This window comes from Hyaena hyaena, unplaced genomic scaffold (genome assembly GCF_003009895.1).
Source record: "Hyaena hyaena isolate Hyena2069 unplaced genomic scaffold, ASM300989v1 scaffold_238, whole genome shotgun sequence".
In the NCBI taxonomy this organism is placed as follows: domain Eukaryota; kingdom Metazoa; phylum Chordata; class Mammalia; order Carnivora; family Hyaenidae; genus Hyaena; species Hyaena hyaena.
In genome coordinates, this window is record NW_024080870.1 from 2,031,305 (window position 1) to 2,050,297 (window position 18,993).

At 51.9% G+C, this 18,993-nt stretch overlaps 1 protein-coding gene across 2 annotated transcripts in view; it reads right to left on the reverse strand.

The window, feature by feature from the left end:
* Positions 1-8,221: 8,221 nt before the first annotated feature.
* The window catches only part of TEKT5 (tektin 5), a 36,655-nt gene continuing 25,883 nt past the window's right edge, over positions 8,222-18,993 (reverse strand). For both annotated transcript variants that reach the window (XM_039244356.1, XM_039244355.1), the window contains 2 exons: positions 10,506-10,660; positions 8,222-8,630 (listed from right to left, as the gene is read on the reverse strand). In XM_039244356.1, coding sequence (XP_039100287.1) covers positions 8,414-8,630; positions 10,506-10,660 — 372 coding nt within the window. In that variant the 3' untranslated portion in view covers positions 8,222-8,413. The remainder of the gene's footprint in view (positions 8,631-10,505; positions 10,661-18,993) is intronic.

Consider the following 18,993-nt stretch of genomic DNA (forward strand, 5'->3'; position numbering starts at 1 on the left):
TTTTTCTGCCCATGTCTTAATGCTCATGGGGCCTCAAGGGACCCCTCCGGACAATGCCATGGCTTCCTCGGGGTCCTCACGGAGGCAGGCTCACACTGGGTGCACTGAGGATCAGAGAAGATGGGATGGTCTGGGCTTAGTGAGTTAGGAAAGAGGGGCCAAGGCTGTGGAGGGAAGTGGGGCGCAGATCGCACAGTCGGAGGCCTGGGTTTCACTAAAACCACAAGGGGCAGGACAGCAGACTACTCAATGATGAACGTGAACCAGTTATTCATGGGCACAACACGGACAAATCTCAAATCAATGATGCTGAGTGCAAGAAAGCAAAAAAGAAAGAAAGAAAGAAAGAAAGAAAGAAAGAAAGAAAGAAAGAAAGAAAGAAAACAAAAAAAGAGAGTACACAGTGCATGATTCCATTTGAATAAATTCCTAGAAACTACAAGCTCGTCTATAGTGATAGAAAGCAAATTCATGATAGGCTGGTTGCGGGGGGAGGGATGACCCTGTGAGGGGGGCACAGGAAACTTATCGGGGTGATGGGTTCATTCGCTATCTTGGCCTTGGCCATGGCTTCCTGGGTGAATACATACGTTAGAACTGATCACGTTGTCTTCCTTAAATGCAGGCAATCTGCAACTGCTTGCACCCTTCACTGAGGCAGGCGGCTGCCTCTGGGGGGGATTCAGGGGTGAAGGGGAGATGTGGGGGATGGGTGAACAGACCTGGGGAGGGGTCTGGGTTGGAGCAGGACTTGGGAGGACTCGCCAGGGCCGAGCAAAGGGGTGGCTGATCCCCGTGGAGCAGGCGGAGCTCGGCTTCAGGGAACCCGAGTCACAGAAAACCCTGCAAATTCACTTTTTCAAGAAGTGAGGATATGCTTGAAGCCTGTTTTTCAAAATCTCACATGACTCCTCAGGGAGACAGTATTGTCTCTCCCAGGATGCCGACAGCCGGCTGTGGCTCTGGGTCCCACGAAGGGAGGACCTGGCCGGGCATGGTCCCCGCAGCGGGGTGCAGTGCCGAGAGCAGGTGTTGGTGTATGTGAGGTGCTCCGGGAAGAGGTCAAAGGCAGGTGTGAATGAATGAATGAATGAATGAATGAAACAACCTCCTATGCATCCTACCTCCCAGCCAACTCCCTTCCCGGACCAGATGGTGGTGGTGCAACTCTTGAAGCCTTCAAGGCCACCTCCCCCACCCCGCAAAGACAGACCCAGTGTGAGCCCTCTGCTCTCCTACGGGGGCAAGAAAGCAGACTGAGACCCTCAGCAGGCTTCCTGCCAGCAGGCTGGGAGTTCTGGAGAGCCCTGGCTCCACCGCTGACTTGCTGTGTGGCTCTAAGCAAGTCACTGTGCCTCTCTGGACGAGGCTTTCTCTTCTCAAAAAATGGGGGTCGAAAGGGTCACCTCCGGAGGCCCTCACCAGCTCCCTCTGTTCATTGGTCCATTCGTTCAAGTAAACACCCTGTGATTCTACAGCTTAAAACCAGAAAGGGGCCTTTGGGATCACCTTTGTTAATCAGAAAATGAAAAATCGCCCGGACTTTCATACTCTTAGAGCATGGCTATTGAGGTTTTACGATACTTTTCCTGGACTCGGTTCTGCTGGGCTAGTGAAACAGGTCTGGGAGAGAGAATGCACGATAGCCTTCAAGTTCATCAGCGTCCTGGCCTCCTGCAGCTCCAGCCTTTATGTCTTTGACCCTGTGCTCTTCCTTTTGATGCACCCCGACTGGGAAGCAGATTGCAAGGGTAGTGCTTTGGGTGTCTGGTCCAATAGTAAATGATAAAATAATGCACCCAGGGGGAAGCGTGGTGTCACAGAAAGTCAGCAGGACAGGAGCCCAGCGCCGCGGTCCCCACCCCAAATCGGCTTCCTCTGCAGTCCTGTGACTCTACGTGAAGTCCCTTTTCTTCTCCAGCCCCTGGGCCTCAATTTTGTGGGCTGGATCAAAGGGTTTTTCAACAACGAAGAAGTACAAAATCAGCTCCCTAAGTGGGTAGCAGGCAAGATGCAGGCAGAGGAAGCAGAACTGGTATGTGGCGATAGGCAGCAGTGGAGACTGTGGCAAAATCTGTGCTACCAGCTCGGTATATCAGCCACACAGGGGAAGGTGGGTGTGGGGTAGTCAGATTAGCCTACCTTCAAGAGAAGCCCCCGAAACATATTTTAATGCAGAACGTAGTATTTAAATGTTGGTAATGAGTTCAATACATTTCTGAAGGCTTCCTACAAATTGAGGCTTAGGTCCACGCCCATGAGCCTTGTCAGCCCCTACGTCTGCAATCCTATCTCCTCTCGTGTGGCTTCTCCCTTTGTCTCCAAAGTCTGCTGCATTTCTAGCACAAGCCCGGTCTTCTGAAAGATGCTAAACTGCGGGGTCATTCCGCAGAAGGCAGGAGAAGGCTTCGAGTGTGGGCGCACGAGCATGCACACACACGCACACACACCCTGTTCAGGGAGCCCGGAGGGACAGGGAAGGCAAGTCAGCCAGGGGAGGCACCGAGCTCCCCAACGTGTCCCCAGGCCTGGCAGGGAGCCAGCCCGCGGGGCTGTCCCTGGGGTTTCCCGCCCGGCTTTCACAGGCAGACACCCTGCAAGGCTGCGGTCGGCGTGCCAGCTTCTGAGGGCCACACTGGGGTCCCCCGTCATTGGCTTCTGGTGCTGCAAACAGCAGAGGGACCGGACGGCCCAGCTTCCCTCACGTCCAAATGCAACTACCCTTTCTCCTAAAACTCAGCCGCAAGCCACAGTCCGAGACGGACGTATACGTATTTGCATATGCTGTTTGGCCATTTATGATTCACTCGAGAAAGTGTTTATGGGACACGCACTATGTGCGGGGACGGAGGGTACAGACGTGACTAAAACTCAGGGTGTCCCTGTTCCCTCCAGCACATCTGCCAGCACTCTGCCCAAACCGCTTCTTACAGTTCATCCAAAGCCTCCTGGGCACTGAGCCTGGCAGTCTTTCTTTTTTTCTTATAAAAAATTTCTTATTTATTTTAAGAAATTTATTTAGAGAGACAGAGGACGAGCAGGGGAAGGTCAGAGAGAGAGGGAGACACAGAATGGGAAGCAGACTCCAGGCTCTGAGCTGTCAGCACAGAGCCCAATGCGGGGCTTGAACTCATGACCCGTGAGATCATGACCTGAGCTAAAGTTGGACGCCTAACAGACTGAGCCACCCAGATGCCCCAAAATTTTCTTTTAAAAAAAAAAGTTGATTTATTTTGACAGAGAGAGAGACAGAGAGAGAATGCACAAGCAGAGAAGGAGCAGAGAGAGGGAGAAACAGAATCCCAGGCAGGTTCTGCACTGTCAACACAGAGCCAGACTCGGCGCTCAATCCCACAAACCATGAGATCATGACCTGAGCCGAAATGAAGAGTCAGACGCTCAATGGACTAAGCCACCCAGGAGCATTTGGAGGGGGGCCTGAATGGCTCAGTCGGTAGAGCATCCAACTTCGGCTCAGGTCATGATCTCATGGTTAGTTGAGTTTGATCCCCTCATCAGGCTCTTTGCTGTCAGCACAGAGCCCAATTTGGATCCTCTGTCCCCCTCTCTCTTTGCCCTTCCCTCGCTTGTTCTCTTCTCTCTCTCTCAAAATAAACATATATACATAAATAAAATGTAAACATTTCTGAACAATGAGCATGCTCAACATCACTCGTCACCAGGGAAATCCAAACCACACTGAGGTACCACCTCACCCCCATGAGGACGGCTACCATCAAAAACCCAGAAACTAACAAGGGTTAACCAGGATGCAGGGACGTGGGAACCCGTGTTGGGATTGGAATGGGGGTTCCTCAAAAGACTAAAATTGGAATTACCATATGACCTGGCAATTCCTCTCCTGGGCATATATATACCCCCGGACAACTGAAAGCAGGGTCTCAAAGAGATAGTCATACAGCCACGTTCATTGCTGCGCTACTCACAGCAGCTAAAACACGGAAGCGACCCGAGCCTCCACTGACAGAAGAACGCATAAGCCAGACGCGGTCTATACACGGAATGCACTGCCATTCGGCCTTTAAGGAGAAGGAAACTCTGCAGCGTGCTTCCGCATAGATGAACCTTGAGGACATGACAGTAAGTGAAAGAAGCCAGTCACAAAATGACAATGTATGATTCCGCATGTATGAAGTAGAGTCGTCAAAGTCATAGAGAAAGAGGGGCGCCTGGGTGGCTCAGTCGATTAAGCGTCCAACTTCGGCTCAGGTCGTGATCTTGCCATCCGTGAGTTTGAGCCCCGCTTCGGGCTCTGTGCTGACAGCTCAGATTCAGATTCTGTGTCTCCCTCTCTCTCTGCTCCTTCCTCACTCGCGTGTGCTCTCTCTCTCTCAAAAATAAACATTAAAGAATAATCGAAGAGACAGGAAGTAAAATGGTGGCTGGTGGCTGGCAGAGGCTGGGGGGATGGTGAGTTCGTGTTTAATGGGTATAGAATTTCAGGCTCCCAGGAATCATGGAGGGAGATGGTGGTCATGTTTGCAGAGCATTATGAATATACTCAACACCACTCAACTGTACATTTAAAAATGGTTACGATGCTCGGTTTTATGTTACGTGGATTTTATCACTGTGAGAGACATTGAAAAACAAACTCTTAACAATGACCACACCCAGTGCCCACACATTGTTTTGTTTCGTGTTTTAAAATTTTTTCTTATACTTGGCACACATTACCAGATCTTTCTTTCTAAAAATTATTCTCTAAATAAATAAATAAATAAATAGCAACAACAAAAACAAAGCACCAAACCAGGGTGCTCTCTCAAAAATAAACATTAAAAATTTTTTTTAAAAAAAATGCAATGTGTTACCCTGGGTCAGATCTTAGGACAGAAAAAGTCTGAAGCACAGGAACAAATTCTGGAGTCTGGTTGACAGTAACACACTAATGTTAATTTCCCAGTTTTAGCAAATGCACCATAAGGACAGTTAGGTAAGATGTCGCCATCAGGGCAAGGCAGGTGAGGCTTAGGAACACCCTGGGTCCTCTTAGCAACTTTTCTACGAATCCAGAGCTAGCGCAAAACAAAGTCTATTTATAAAAGCACTTCCTCCTGATTAATAAAGGAGCACATGGTCACTGCAGATAATTGTTCATATAAACAAATAAGAAACCAGCGCTTGCTTACCGTCAACTGTGAACATTCCAGAGTGTTTCGATACAGCCTTTTTTCCTGTGCACTTCTGACACAGTCGAGGATAGGTTAACACCACCGTTTTGTGCCCTGGGCTTTCAGCCTTACCAGCACATTCCCTGAGTATTCAAGAATTTAACGTTTGCCATTGTTTATGCAGCTACATAATATTCCACGACTTGGCTGAGCCGTATTTTGCTGCTCTCTCTCTCTCTCTCTCTCTCTGCTGCTACAGAGAACACCTTTCAGAGGTCTCTTAGGGTAAATACGCTGGAATGCATACATCGGGGCTGCATTTGGGAGAGATTTCTGAAGAGAGTCTTAACAAAGTCGTTCCTAATGGAAGGGTGTGGATATTTTTAAGGCTCTTGACATTTGTTGCCAATTTATACTCCGGGATATCCAGCCCAGAGGGATATTTACAACACCTGCTTCCAAAGGGCTTTCCTAACTGTTCTTCTGAACATCCCCACGCTTGCCTCTCTGTCTGGGATCCCCGGGACATCGCTTCCCCTGGCTTCTGTTCCCCCCTCTCTGGGTGCTCTGCGTGCCCCCCCCCCCGTGTGCTCTGCGCCCCTTTGTCCTCTGTCCACGGCAGCCTCCAATTCTAGCCGTGTGTGTCTCTCTCTCTCAGGACCTCCCTACCCCTGCCCGTCTCTTCCTGAGGCTTTGGGTCTCTCCCAGGTCCCCAGACCCAGCCTAGGCTAGCCTCGCTCTTGAGCTCCAAGACCACAAGGTTGTGACTTCTCCTTGCCTCTGTGTACACCCCCTCACTCCAGGCTCGGCATCTCTGTCCCATCCTGACCTCCCACTCGCCCCCTACGAGCCACACTCTCAGGACTGTGGCTTCCGCCCCATGAAAGTCCTCACGCACCTGGCTGTTCTTTTGTCTTCAACTCTAACAACTTGGTTCCTCGCCCCCACTCCTGACTTCCCTCTCCTCCTGACTCCTCTGCACGGAGGAATTCTTTCTAAAACACTAACCTGGTCATTTCACAGCCCCACGTTAAGGATCCTATGAACTCCTGCCTGCAGGAGCGCCTCCTTAGATCCATACATTCAAGGCCTTAAACAGCATCGAATTTCGTTAGAAAAACAGACTCTGCCCTCCTTCAAGCCAGCTTACCTCACGGACAGTCTCCACGGATGGTAGGTCGTCTCTAACACCTCTTTAGGACTTGCTGATCTCCGTTCTAGAACACAAGGAGGGAAACCCTGAGACAAGATGACCTTGGGCAGACAATTCTTCCTGACCTAACATCATTAGCACTATTTTGTTTTGTTCAACTCTGGACACAGGCTCCTGTGTGCAGTCAGGCCACAAATTTGTCTTTGAATCAAATCTAAGTTGGGCTTTGTGTGTGTGTGTGTGTGTGTGTGTGTGTGTGTGTTTGTGCAACAATCTAAAAGATGGAGGGAATAGGGGAGTCTGGGCGGCTCAGTCGGTTGAGCAACCGACTCTTGGTTTTGGCACAGGTCATGATCTCACTGTTGTGGGATCGAGCCCCACATCTGGCTCCACGCTGGGCACAGAGCCTGCTTGGGATGCTCTCTCTCTCCGTCTGTCCCTCTCCCCTGCTCTCTCTCTCTCTGAAATTAAAAAAATAAATAAAAATAAAAAGAGTAACAGTGAAGGTGGTGCTTGGTTACAGCAGACTGTGGAGGTGTTACTACCTCTCCAAGAGGGTCCCCGGGACTCAGCACCATGTGGCAGTGTGTGCGAACCCCAAAACTCAGGCTCCGCCGCCGCAGAACCACCGACTCACAGCCTGCACATTAAACTCTGGTAAGTACCAACATGAATAATCAAGTTCGAGAAACCCTGGCCCCAGGAAACAAAATGTTGAAACTATTTTGAGGTGGTTCGCACGCCTCTCCAAGGGTTTCTGCACCTGGACCATAGCTCCCTGCCTTCATTCAGGCCATTCATCTCACCCCAAATCCCACCATCTTCTGCCTCAACCTCCTCATCGTTCAAGTCTGCACCCCGATAGGATTTTTTTTCTCAATTAACTGAGGTGAATTTCACGTAACATAAAATCAACCACTCACAGCAAGCAATTCTAGGGCATTTAGCACATCTGCAATTTGTGCAGCCACTTCTGTGTAGTCCCTAAACATTTCCATCACTCCCAAATAAAACCCCCCAGCCACAGAGCAGTGACCCCCATTCCCTTCTCCCAGGCAGCCACCAATCTGCTGGTTTAGGGATTTGCCCATTCTGGACGTTTCCTATGAATGGAATCACATGGTCTGTGGCCTTTTGTGTCTGGTTTCTTTCACCTACCATGAAGTCTTCAAGACTCATCCGTACTATAGCAGGTGTTAGTGCTTTGTTCATTTTTTTTTTTAACGCAGAACAAAATCCTATTGCGTGGACAGGGTACCTCTTGCCTTTCTATTCATTTATCGACATTTGGATTGTTTTCACTTTTTAGCTATCACAATTAACGCTGCTATGAGTATCTGTGTGGCATTGTTTTATCATGTTTTCATTGATCCTGGATATATACCTAGGAGTAGAGCTGCTGGGTGATACGGAGCTCTACCTTTAACTCTTCGAAGCAAGGCCACTTCTTCATAGAGCTCTCCTGCAACCTCACCAGCCTCCTCCTGCACCCCCCACCCCAGAACTGATTTTACCTCCTTTTTTTCCCACAGCGATTTCCCAAACACCCCACATAGCAACGCTGGGATTCAAACCCAGGACTTGTGGCTCTGAATCCCAGCTTCTTGCCCTGCCCCATACAGCTGATGGCAGCCTCCACCTTGGACTGACCTCATTTTATACATGAGGGTGCTCAGGTTGGCAGCCTGTCCCAGGCCACCCAGCTCCTAAGTGACCACTGGGCTCTGGCCAGTCTCAGCTCTGGCATCCAGTCTTCAGATCCCGTGGTCTTTATACTGTGCTCCTAAATGGACAATTTTTTTTTTAATGTGACCTCTTCCATTCCTGGGGGTGCCGAGAACCTCGCAATGCTCCGACCCCGAGAAACCGGTCTATCCTCTCCTGGGATCTGCTACGAGGCCAGTTTCTGCAGCAAAGAATGACCTCCAAGATCTTTGGTTTGGGCACATTTATTTGGGCTCTTCATACATATATGTGTATATATATATATATATATTTATATATAGTTGGGGGAGTTTCCATGATAGGAGGAAATGACACTTTATTTTATTGTTCTGCCTTTCCCATTTTCACACTGCACAAGGAACCAGCGCAGAGCAGGGCGCCGGGGGCCGGTGGCAGTCTCTCAGGTGCAGCCCACCAGGCGCGGGGTGCAGGGAAAGGTCTTGCGCATGCTCATGCACGTCTCCTTGTCGATGCACAGCGTGTTGGCCTTGATGGCCAGCTCATGCTCCAGCCGGCACTTGGTCATTACCAGCAGCTGCAGCATGTCCTGCGTCTCCCGCAGCCTCAGCCTCAGGGTCTGCAAAGTGTCGTTGATGGTGAATGTCTCGTTCACGAGCCTGGAGCGAGAGCAGAAGAGAAGGCACAGTTAGCACCTGCTCGGGGTCAGGCACCGCGCCGGCTGTGGGGAGACAGCCCTGAGCGAGACGGACGAGGCTCGGCCGTCAGGGAAGGCCGAGGTGGGACGGGCAGACAAGGCAGTTCGCACCGGGAGCTGCCGAGGTTGAAAAGCGCAACGGAAGAAGCGGAATGTCTGGGGAAACAATCTGGTGGGTCCTCAGTACGTTCAATGTAGACTTACCACGTGACTCAGCAATTCTGCGCCTCCGTATATATATACCCACGAGAACTGCAAGCAGATACTCAAATACTTGAACAAATACTTGTGCGGCACTAATCACAAGAGTCAAAGGTGAAAACAGCCCCAGTGTCTTTCCACTGGAGGAATGAACAAACAAAAGGCGATCTATCCATACGATGGGCTATTATTCAGCCATAATACAAGGGAACGAAGCACTGACGCCTGCTACACACAGATGACCCTGAAGACTCATGCTGAGTGAAAAGAACGCAGACACAAAAGGTTATGCATTACATGACTTACATGAAATGTCCAGAATAGGCAAATGCACAGAGACAGAAAGATGAGGGGCTGCCCGGGACTGGAGGGAGGGTTTGTGGGGTTTTCTTTTGGGCAGAATGAACGAAAATGTTCTGGGGCTAGATACACACGGACACACACAGACACACATGTGAGTGCGTGTGCGCCCATTGCCTGGGACTCCTGAGCCAAACGTGGCCCATCCGTGCTCCTGTCTGCCCCTTCAGGGGCAGAGCTGGTGGGCTGCAGGCAAGGAGCTGGCCCCGACTAACTGCAGGCCTTCTGGGACAACATTTGGTCCCCCAAAGCCCTGTTCCATCCAAGTTCCCTGGGGGTGGGTGACCAGAGAGCCCTTGGCCCCAGAGGGTGTTGGAACCCAATCTGAGCATCTAGAAGTGGGGACAGATGGAGGAGGGATCTGGAGAGCTTCCCCCGAAGCCTCACCTGGGACCCCGACCCCTGCCTGCCCAGCTGGGGCGGGACCCCAGACACGACACCCACTTCCAGCGGTGAAGACCTTTCAGCCCAGCAGCAGGCTGAGCAGGCAGCCAGGTCTTCAAGTTCAAAGTTCCCTTTTCCTGCCCACTCCCTGCCCAACACACACGCCCAGCTTTCTGTTTCCAGAATGATTATCTCAGGCTGCGTGAACATCAAAGATCATCACCTAGAGCCATTCAGAATATTCTTCCTCCTTTCTCTCTGGATCTCTTCTCCAGTCTCCACACATCTAGCTCAGGAAGGGGACAGGCCACCGAGTCCTGGGGATTTTGTTACGCAGCAGCAGCTAGCTAACCCAGCGTCCCCAGCACGGAGGGCACCCACAGCCAAGGGGCCTCCCCCCGGTCACACAAATCCCTGCGTCTGATGGCTCTTCTGCTTTGCCTGGCCGTCATCCCATTCCACACCCCAGCTCTGTGCCCCCAACCCCTCATTTCTGGGCCTGCGTGGGCTCTGCACCCCCGCTCCAGCGAGGAGGGCCTGTGTCAACAGAGGCAGCCTCTCTCGCACTGGGCAGGATGAAGCTATTCCAGCGTTCGCGGGCGACAACTTTACAAAGAGGGAAACAGAGACTGAGGGACACGTGCACTGGCGCCTCACATGGGGTGGCGGTGGGGTCGCGGGGATCTCTGGCCTGGGAGGCTCCCTTTCCTTAGCTCTCAGGGGAAAGCTGGGGGGTTCCCAGAGCACAAGGCGGGGGAGGCTCTCCAGGGGACCCCAGAATGCTAGCCACCCCGCCCAGTGTCCTGCTGAGTTGTGGGGTCCATTGTTCAGACCCAGGTTTCCTGGGAGCTCACGGGCCCCACCCCTCGGCACCCTGGCCTCCCCCACTCACTTGAACTGAGGGATGTCCCTGCACAGCTCCACATTGGGGCGCCGGCTCCGGGACTCCAGCCTCGTCTGCGCCACCTTCAGCGGGCACTCCTTGGCCATGATGGACCTTTCCAGAAGCATGATGGTATTCTCTGCCTGGAAGATCTCCTGCAGCGTCTGTGAGGAACACGTGGGTGTCATGGAAGGAGCAGCCCCCCGGGGGTAGAATGCCTCAACTGCTCTTTCCCCAACCACGAGGACTGTGGGGGTAGGGACTGCGTTCCTCCGTCACCACCTTGGGATAGCAGCTCGAGCCCTTCCGGTCACCCAGGGCGCTGTGGACACTGGGCAGGGACAGGTGTCAAGGTGGTTGTGTTTTCAGTCTCCAACATCCACCAGAGGTAGCCGGTTAGTGTTCCGGCAAAAAAGGGAGGGAGGGGGAGAAAAGGCCTTTCAGATTAACAGAGTTCGGGGCCCCTGGGTGGCTCAGTGGTCAAGCATCCGACTTCTTCGGCTCAGGACGTGATCTCACTGCCCCGGAGTCTGAGACCTGCATGGGACTCTGCGCTGACACTTCAGAGCCTGGAGCCTGCTTCGGATTCTGTGTTTCCCTCTCTCTGCCCCTCCCCTGCTCACTCTCTGTCTCTGCCTCTCAAAAACACATAAACATTAAAAAAATTATTTTAAAAAGATTCACACAATAATCCAAAATGGTAGCTAATCTCTGAGTCCACTTTAAGCCGAATTAATCTAGGTTGTTCTAGATCTTTTTATGATCCAAAATTTACCTTTCTAGTAATTAGATCAGTAAATAAACTAGACAGGAAGGAAGGAAAGGGAGAAGAGGCAACAGAGACTCAAAATTTTCTATACGTAGAAATATTTTCCCCACGGCAATGCCCTGTAGGACGGGCATCTGCTGCAGCTGGTGAAGTACAGATCCCAGGAAGGGACGGGAGAGAGGCTGCTGGGGGCTGGGAATGTTCTGGATCTTCCCTTTCCGGAAGACCCTTATCAAAATGCATCAGGCTGTACACTTCACTGGAAGACTTTATACTTCAATAGAAAATAAAGCAAAAATTGGAAAAGGTCATTCGCAAGAAACAGTTGGCAAAGCATCGATATTCCTGGTGGGGGTCTTTTATAGGACTCTCTCCACTTCTGTGTGTCTGAAATTTACCAAAACAAAACATAAGAGCACGAGAAGACAAATGAAGAACGAGACGCGATCCTGCGCTTGGCCGACTGTAAGCACACTGGAATTGAGAGTACTCGGCGGATGCCACTTTGCTGTGCCTGACATGTCCGCTCTCTTCCCTACCATCACAGTGAGCAGCCCCTCCTTCCAGAAGATTCTTCGTGGGTGGGCTGCGCCAACACCCCTTCCAGACCTGGCAGGGCCGGATGGGTGGTTACCTGCGCCCGGTTCTGACAAGCCCGCCTTCTGCTGTGTGTCCGTCTCCTGCACTAGCATGTACACTCCAAGAAGTGGGGGGCTTTGCCTTGCCCACGCCGTGACCCCCGTCGCCAGAACAGCGCTTGGTGCAGGCTGAGGACTACCGGAGAAAACCCAGCACACCCAGTTACACGCAAATTTCAGGTCGACCACAGAGCACATAGACTGTGTGTCAGCTGCCGCACCGGACATACCTCCACCCAAAAAATGGTTTGTTCTTGCTCCAAATTTCATGTTCAACTGGACAGGCTGCTTCTTATTTGCTAAATCTATCAACTCTCCACGTGGTAGGAGCTCCGTAAACAGTCATAGAATGAATGAATGAATGAATGAATGAGCAAGCGAGTGAGTTACAGGGGATCTGGCAGTCGAGATGTTTAGCCTGCTCTTCTACATCGTCCTTGTCCACCCTAAGGTCGGGAACAGTGTGCCCTACACGTTACATTGGTCCGGTCCGTCTCAGATTTCAGCATCAGGGCAAAGTGCTTACACGCGAATACGCCCACCTCCTGAATGGGGTGGAAATCGCATGAGACCCAGTCCCCGCCTTCAAGGACATTACAGTCATATTGTTTCTCCTCTTTTTGTGAGCTAGGAAATGTTCACAAGTCATAACCGGTACTGGGGTGACTATTTTAGCCGGGCCGAGCCCGTGTTCTACTTAGAATAAGAAATCACTTAAAAGACAATTTTTTCCCCAAAGAATTAAAGTCCTGACTAACCCATCAGCTTAGGAAAAAAGCCTAGAAAGAGAGCGTTTTGCTATTTCAAGGTAACAAAAGGATGCCCTTCTCCTATTGGGGTCCAGATGGGGGGCAGGGCTATGTGAGGTCAAGGGGGCTGCTCCCCCTCCTTCGAAGCCCATGAGGAGGAAGCCTGGCCCCCTGGTCCCCACGGAGCCACCCAGAACCAGAGTGCCACCGAGCACACATTGGTTAAACATTATCCCATGAGTATGTTCTGTGCTGAGCACATGAGCACACGTAAACACTCTGGCGCGGAGACATCTCTCTTAGAAGTTGGGGGGATTTTCCTTAGAAACTTTGTGTGGGGAGGAGGGGGGAGGGAGGGCTGGCACACATATGCAAATCTCAGAAAGCACCACCCCAGCCAGGTACAGAAGAAAATCGAGCCTTCTAGAGCTGAAAAATGCTTCTTGGCATCACGTTACCCTGTGCAGAAAACAGCCCTTCCCTCTCGGATCTACAGGTCGGTGGGCTGTTGGCTGGCGAGGTGGGTAAGGAGGACATGACTGACGGTTGGGGCGCTGGGGGCCGCTGCCAGCCCTGCCCCTTCCTGAGCCCACGGAGGCAGCTCCCAGGATGCTCTGCTTCCTCTTAGCTAATACTAAGACAACCCTGAGTTTCTCCCAGGCGGCATTCATGTCGGTTTCTCCCGTTTGTTCTCTTCATCCCCTGGTCCCCAGCTCAGGGCTCGGCCAGCCTCCCTGGGGGCCTGCAGCTTTACATGAGGCCTGTCTCTTGAGTCTAAGGATAGTGCTAATACCCATTCATTTCTTCATTCACTCATCCTTCTACAGTCTCATTGATTCACTCATTGACTTACCAAATGTTCACTGAGCACCTATTCGGTGCCAAGCACTTCTAGGAATTGGACACAGCATTGAACACCAGACAGAAAACCTATCCCGCTGGAGTCTACACTCTAGTGCAGAATTCACTCGTTCGTGTGCTCCTACATGCAACAAATATCGCTTATTAGGCACCGACAAGCGCTTTACTACAACTGCAAGTGCTTTCTCGAGCATGGCAGAAGTTCAAGTTCCTTCCACCCTCTCTCTGTTAGGGAAAAATGCATTGGATGCCATTAGAGTGCAGGGCATTGGCGGGGGACGGGGCCCCACAAAGGGCCTCCGATACATGCTCATTTCCGCTCTCCAGGGACTCCCTCGCCGGCACAGGGGAGGGACAGGGATGCAGCCGCACAATGAACAGGACTGTCCCGAGAACTGAAATTCATCAATTATTTTTCAAGCCTGCCACGCACTTGCAGGAGGTCACGGCAGCAGCAGCAGCAGCAGCAGCAGCGGTAGAATCAAGAGGCTTTTGCAGGCAATAGGCTGCAGCAACATTATAACAAGTTTGCTCTGCTTTCCTTCTATTTATCCTTGTAGCTCCTTTCTAGTTATGTAGGTGCTGCTGGTTTTCCACTTACACAAGGGACGGGAATACATTTTAAATGAATGCGTTTCTAAGCCCTTTTCAGGGACTGGATTTAAACTGAAATATATAATAGCCCAGGTGGCTCGTGGATCTGGTGAAATGGCGAAGGTGGCCCAGGAGTGATTGAATTTGGGAAACCCTGTATCACACTGTCCCTCAGGTACGCAGATACAGCAGGTGAGAGAATGGAGGGGGGCGGGGAGCTGGGCGGGCGGGCGGAGCCCAGGTGAGGATGCTAAGGGGCAAGGGCCCCTGCGAAGTCCCCTGCCTCCCTCTGCTGGGGTTGTGGGGGTGCTGGGTGCTGGCTGTTGCCTGTTTCTCCAAGCCACCACCTCCAAATCCCCTGGCATTTCTTGAGCAGGGCTGCCTGTGCGTTTTCCAGAATGGTAGGGGCTTTCCAGAATCAGCCACTCTAGAATCCATCAGTGACTCGCACCCAAGGCAAATCTGCCCAAGCGAGTGTACTCTGCCTAAACTGTTCCCTGTAACCTGGTGCCGCTCCGTCACTCACAGCCGAGGTCCTAGAAGGGAGAAAAAAGCCACACACACACAAACACGCACGCGCACACGCACGCACACACGCATTCTGTCTCGGGGGCAGCCCCTGCTGCCCACCCTAGTGCTGCCAGCGTGTGCAATGACTCAGCCTCCAAAAGTTTGAGGAATGTGACCCCCAAGGGCCAGGAGCCAGAGACCAAGTGGGCTGACCAGGGGCAGGAGCTTGAGACACAGTCGCCTGGACCTTCATGCTCAAGAGGAAGCTAAGAATTTGCCTGGTGCCAATGTAAGCGCCAAATGCCAGCCTGCGCCACCAAGCTCCAGGTCAGCCTGGTCCTTGGACCCCAGATTCCATAATGTCCCGTGGGAGAAGGGCCCCGGGTCTAAGAGGACCCAAGACCGATAGGAATGAACATGTCAAGGATGTTCAGTGCACTACCACTCACAGTGGGCAGTAAGCTGGCAATGGATGCCCTTGACCGTGGAGAAGGATGAGTAAGGGAGAGCAGACGGGCACTGCAGAGGATTTTGGTGCCATTAGCTGTAGAGGATTAGGCGCGGGTAAGACCAGAGGTGGCTCTTTAAAACTATGTGGGGCGAGAAAAGAAGGCAACAGAGTAAACTATATTATACAATCCCTTTTGAGAAAATGAAAAATTCCTGCACCTATGACAGCCATGTACATTTTCTAAGAACACATCTCGACCAAGAGATCCGTGTTCAACTACTCAAATGGTCATCTGTGGGAAAGTCGTCTACGGGAGGAAGGGGCGAGCAGGAAGGGGAAGATAAAAGGAGAGAAAAAGAAATAAGCAAGGGGCTTTTCATAAACAGGATGCGCCAAGGAGTGAGGAATATTATAAACTCATCTCTCTTCCCCGGGGTCAGAACAGGAAAAATTCCCACAACCCTACCAGATTCAAAGTTTCCTTTTAAAATAACTTCTTTAGTTTATGGGGTTTGTTGCTGTTTGTTTGTTTGTTTGTTTGTTTAATGGGAGAAAGCCAATAAAAAAAAATACCATCTGATAGTAAAGGGTACTGATTCTGGACTTTGGCTGTGTGTTAGAATCACTGGGAGGGCTTTAATTTTTTTTTTAATGTTTATTCTTGAAAGAGAGACAGAGACAGCATGAGTGAGCAAGGGGCAGACAGAGAGGGAGATACAGAATCAGAAGCAGGCTCCAGGCTCCAAGCTGTCAGCACAGAGCCCGACGCGGGGCTCGAACTCATGAACCACAGGATCATGACCTGAGCCAAAGTCAGGCGCTTAACTGAGTTAACCCAGGTTCCCCGTTGGAAGGGTTTTAAAAAATACAGATGCCTGGGGCGCCTGCGTGGCTCAACTGGTTGAGCACCTGATTCTTGGTTTCAGCTCAGGTCATGATCTTACGGTTTGTGGGATCAAGCCCCATGTCGGGCCATGTGCTGACGGTGTGTAGCCTGTTTGGGATTCTCTCCCTCTCTCTCTGCCCCTCCCGCGCTCTCTCTCTCTCTCAAAATAAATACATAAATTTTTTTAAAATGCAGATGCCTGGGCCCCTCCCCCAGAGGTTCTGATTTCATGGGTCTAGGTATCGCGATGTTTCAGGAGCTCACTGAATAATTCAAAAGCGCAGCCACTGTCACACCCCATTGGTTCAAGCGACACAGAGACACAGGAACATTGTAAGTTTCCAAGGGAAGGAAGCAGGTTGATGACCACAGTCACGGACTTGGTGTTGTAAATCAAGGCTGTCTGTCTCGGCGGGAAGCCCTGAGTGGGGTCAAGCGATTAAGTTCATCCCCATCACTGACCGAGCAGGTCGGAGATAGTGTTTGAGATGTGCGCGTGGGCTTGGGCTTCCGGAAGGGGGTCTGGGGAAGGAGGAGAAGCCTCACCACAGGGTTAAATCTGATGCCAGCAACTGAAAACTTGGCACTCCAAGCCCTCTCCTCTCACTGCGCCCGAGTCATCCAGGCCCTGCCCAGGCAGGCGGGAAGCTCGGTGCGCGAGCAGCCTTGCAAGGTGGGAAGATCTGCGCAAGCCCAACACCCTCCCAAGGTCAGGATCCCTCAGACTCAAGGCACCTGTTATACGCATACGTGTGTGTATGTGCGTGTGTGTGTAAACACACCCACACACACACAGAATGACACAGGTATCCTAAACATCGCCACTTCCCTTTGCACACTATCCCCTCTGCCTGGATGCTCCTTCCCCAGACATCCACGTGGCTCATTCTCTCGCCTCCTTCAGGTTGTGGCTGGAATGCCTGGACGAATGCAACCCCCCAACCTGGCCCGCGCTCCCAACCACCCAAACCCCTACTGTATTTCTCTCTAGTCTTTACACCAGCTAACGTGCTACATGTTTTATTCATCAACGTTATTCCTCGGCCCCAACCAGAAAGCAAGCTCCTGGGCGCCTGGGTGGCTCAGTCGGGTAAGCGGCCGACTCTTGATTTCAGCTCAGGTCATGATCTCACGGTTCATGGGATCGAGCCCCATGTCGGGCTCCGTGCTGACAGCACAGAGCCTGCTTGGGATTTTCTCTCTCCCTCTCTGCCCCGCCCACGCTCAGACACTCTCTCTCAAAATAAATAAATAAACTTTAAAAAAAAAAAAGGAAAGGAAGTTCCAATGAGGACGGAGTTTTGTTTTGCTCACTGCTGAATCCTCAGTGTCTATACCGATCAGTGCCTGGAACACAGTAATAATAATAACAGTAACAATAATAATAATACATATCTAACCATTGAAATACTGCTCACTGTGCGCTAGGCACTTTGCAGAGGGCTTTGCATATATGGATCAATTGGTTGGTGCTCAATGAACACTTCCTCCCAGGACAGACTAATACACACCACAGGGTGTTGGTTAAAAAGAGGAGGGGCGCCTGGGTGGCTCAGTCCGTTAAGCATCCGACTCTTGATTTGGTTCAGGTCATGTTCTCATGGTTCGTGGGATAGAGCCCCGCATTAGGCTCTACCCTGTAAGGGAGATCCCTGCTTGGGATTCTCTCCCTCTCTCTCTGTCCCTCTCCCACAGGCACCCTCTCTCAAAATAAGTAAATAAACTTCAAAAATAAATAAATACAAATAATAAAATAATAGGACACGTTGGCAGTAACCTGCTTGACTTTATCCAAATCCTAGCCCAAGCTGGGCGACCTTAGCAAGTGTCCTAGGCTCTCTGAGCCTTTCCAGTAAACCGGGGACAGAAATCACCCCCGCTGCACAGAGTGGAGGTGAGGGGATGGGGTGGCAGGCTGGGGGGAGCTCCCGGGCACCCCGGCAGGTGTGAGCCCCTCCACTGGTCACGCGGAGCCGCAAGACACACACACACATCTCTGGAGACACATGAACATCAGGGGTGAGGACCAGCTCCCCCAAAGGCAAGTGTGTGTGTCTGCATTTCTCCCACAAATACCCCCCCAGAAAGTGCCACAAGAAAGTCATCATGCGCTCCCCCCATGATGGGCTTTCCTTGGCCAGGTAGAGTGATCTCTCTCTCTCTCTCTCCTTCCCTCTCACTCTCCCTCCCCAGTCCCTGAGCTCTGAGGGCTTTCCAGAAGCACCTCCTTTCCCCCCAAGCCTTAGGGGTGTTAACCTTTCTGCTCCCACAAAGCCCAAGAAGGGGGGGGGAGAAGAAGCTCCTGGAGGGAGGGGCAGGGCGCAGCCTGGCTCACCCGAGGCTGGGCGGGCCACCGTGGGGTTCGCCCAGGGGGTCACCCCATGGGAGGAGTCTCAGTAGCCTCTCAGAAGCTGCACGCAGTTGGGAAGGAGATGGTGACAGTGGAGGGCTCCCCTCACTCCCGGGGGGCCCCCAGCTCTGTGAGCTGCAGGCCACCTGCCAGTCGCGGCTGTGGGCCTGGGGTCTGTGCTGGACCCCTGAGCCCCCATCCCTCCTGCAGGGGAGGGTGGGGGGGGCAGGTCGCCTCAGGCCACTGAGCCCTTTGCGGTCACACAGCTCCTGACCCTCCTGCAAGGAAGTCCTCAGTCCACACCCGCTGAGCCCCTGTTCGCTGAGCCAGACGCTGGGTGGGGCTCCTGTCCTCACCTGCAAACCCAGCCAACACTAACTCACCCACAAGGTTGTCGTGGGCAATAAATGAGATAAGGTGTGCCAGGCGCTTAGTCCAGTGCCTGGCACACGCCACGGGCTGTCCTGTGTCCCTGCCCTATGCTCAACCTCCACCCTGCGATGTACAGTCTGTTAGATTTTTCCTTTGGGATCATCGGTCTTTTTTTTTAAATATAAGACGATAGGAAACTTAGATTCCTTTGACAGAATTTGGCTTCACAGGCAACTTAACTTCCCTCAGACCTCCAGCCCAGCGCTCGGATTTAACCTCCATGAACCCACGTATTTGGGTGTCAGGGTCAAGGCAGG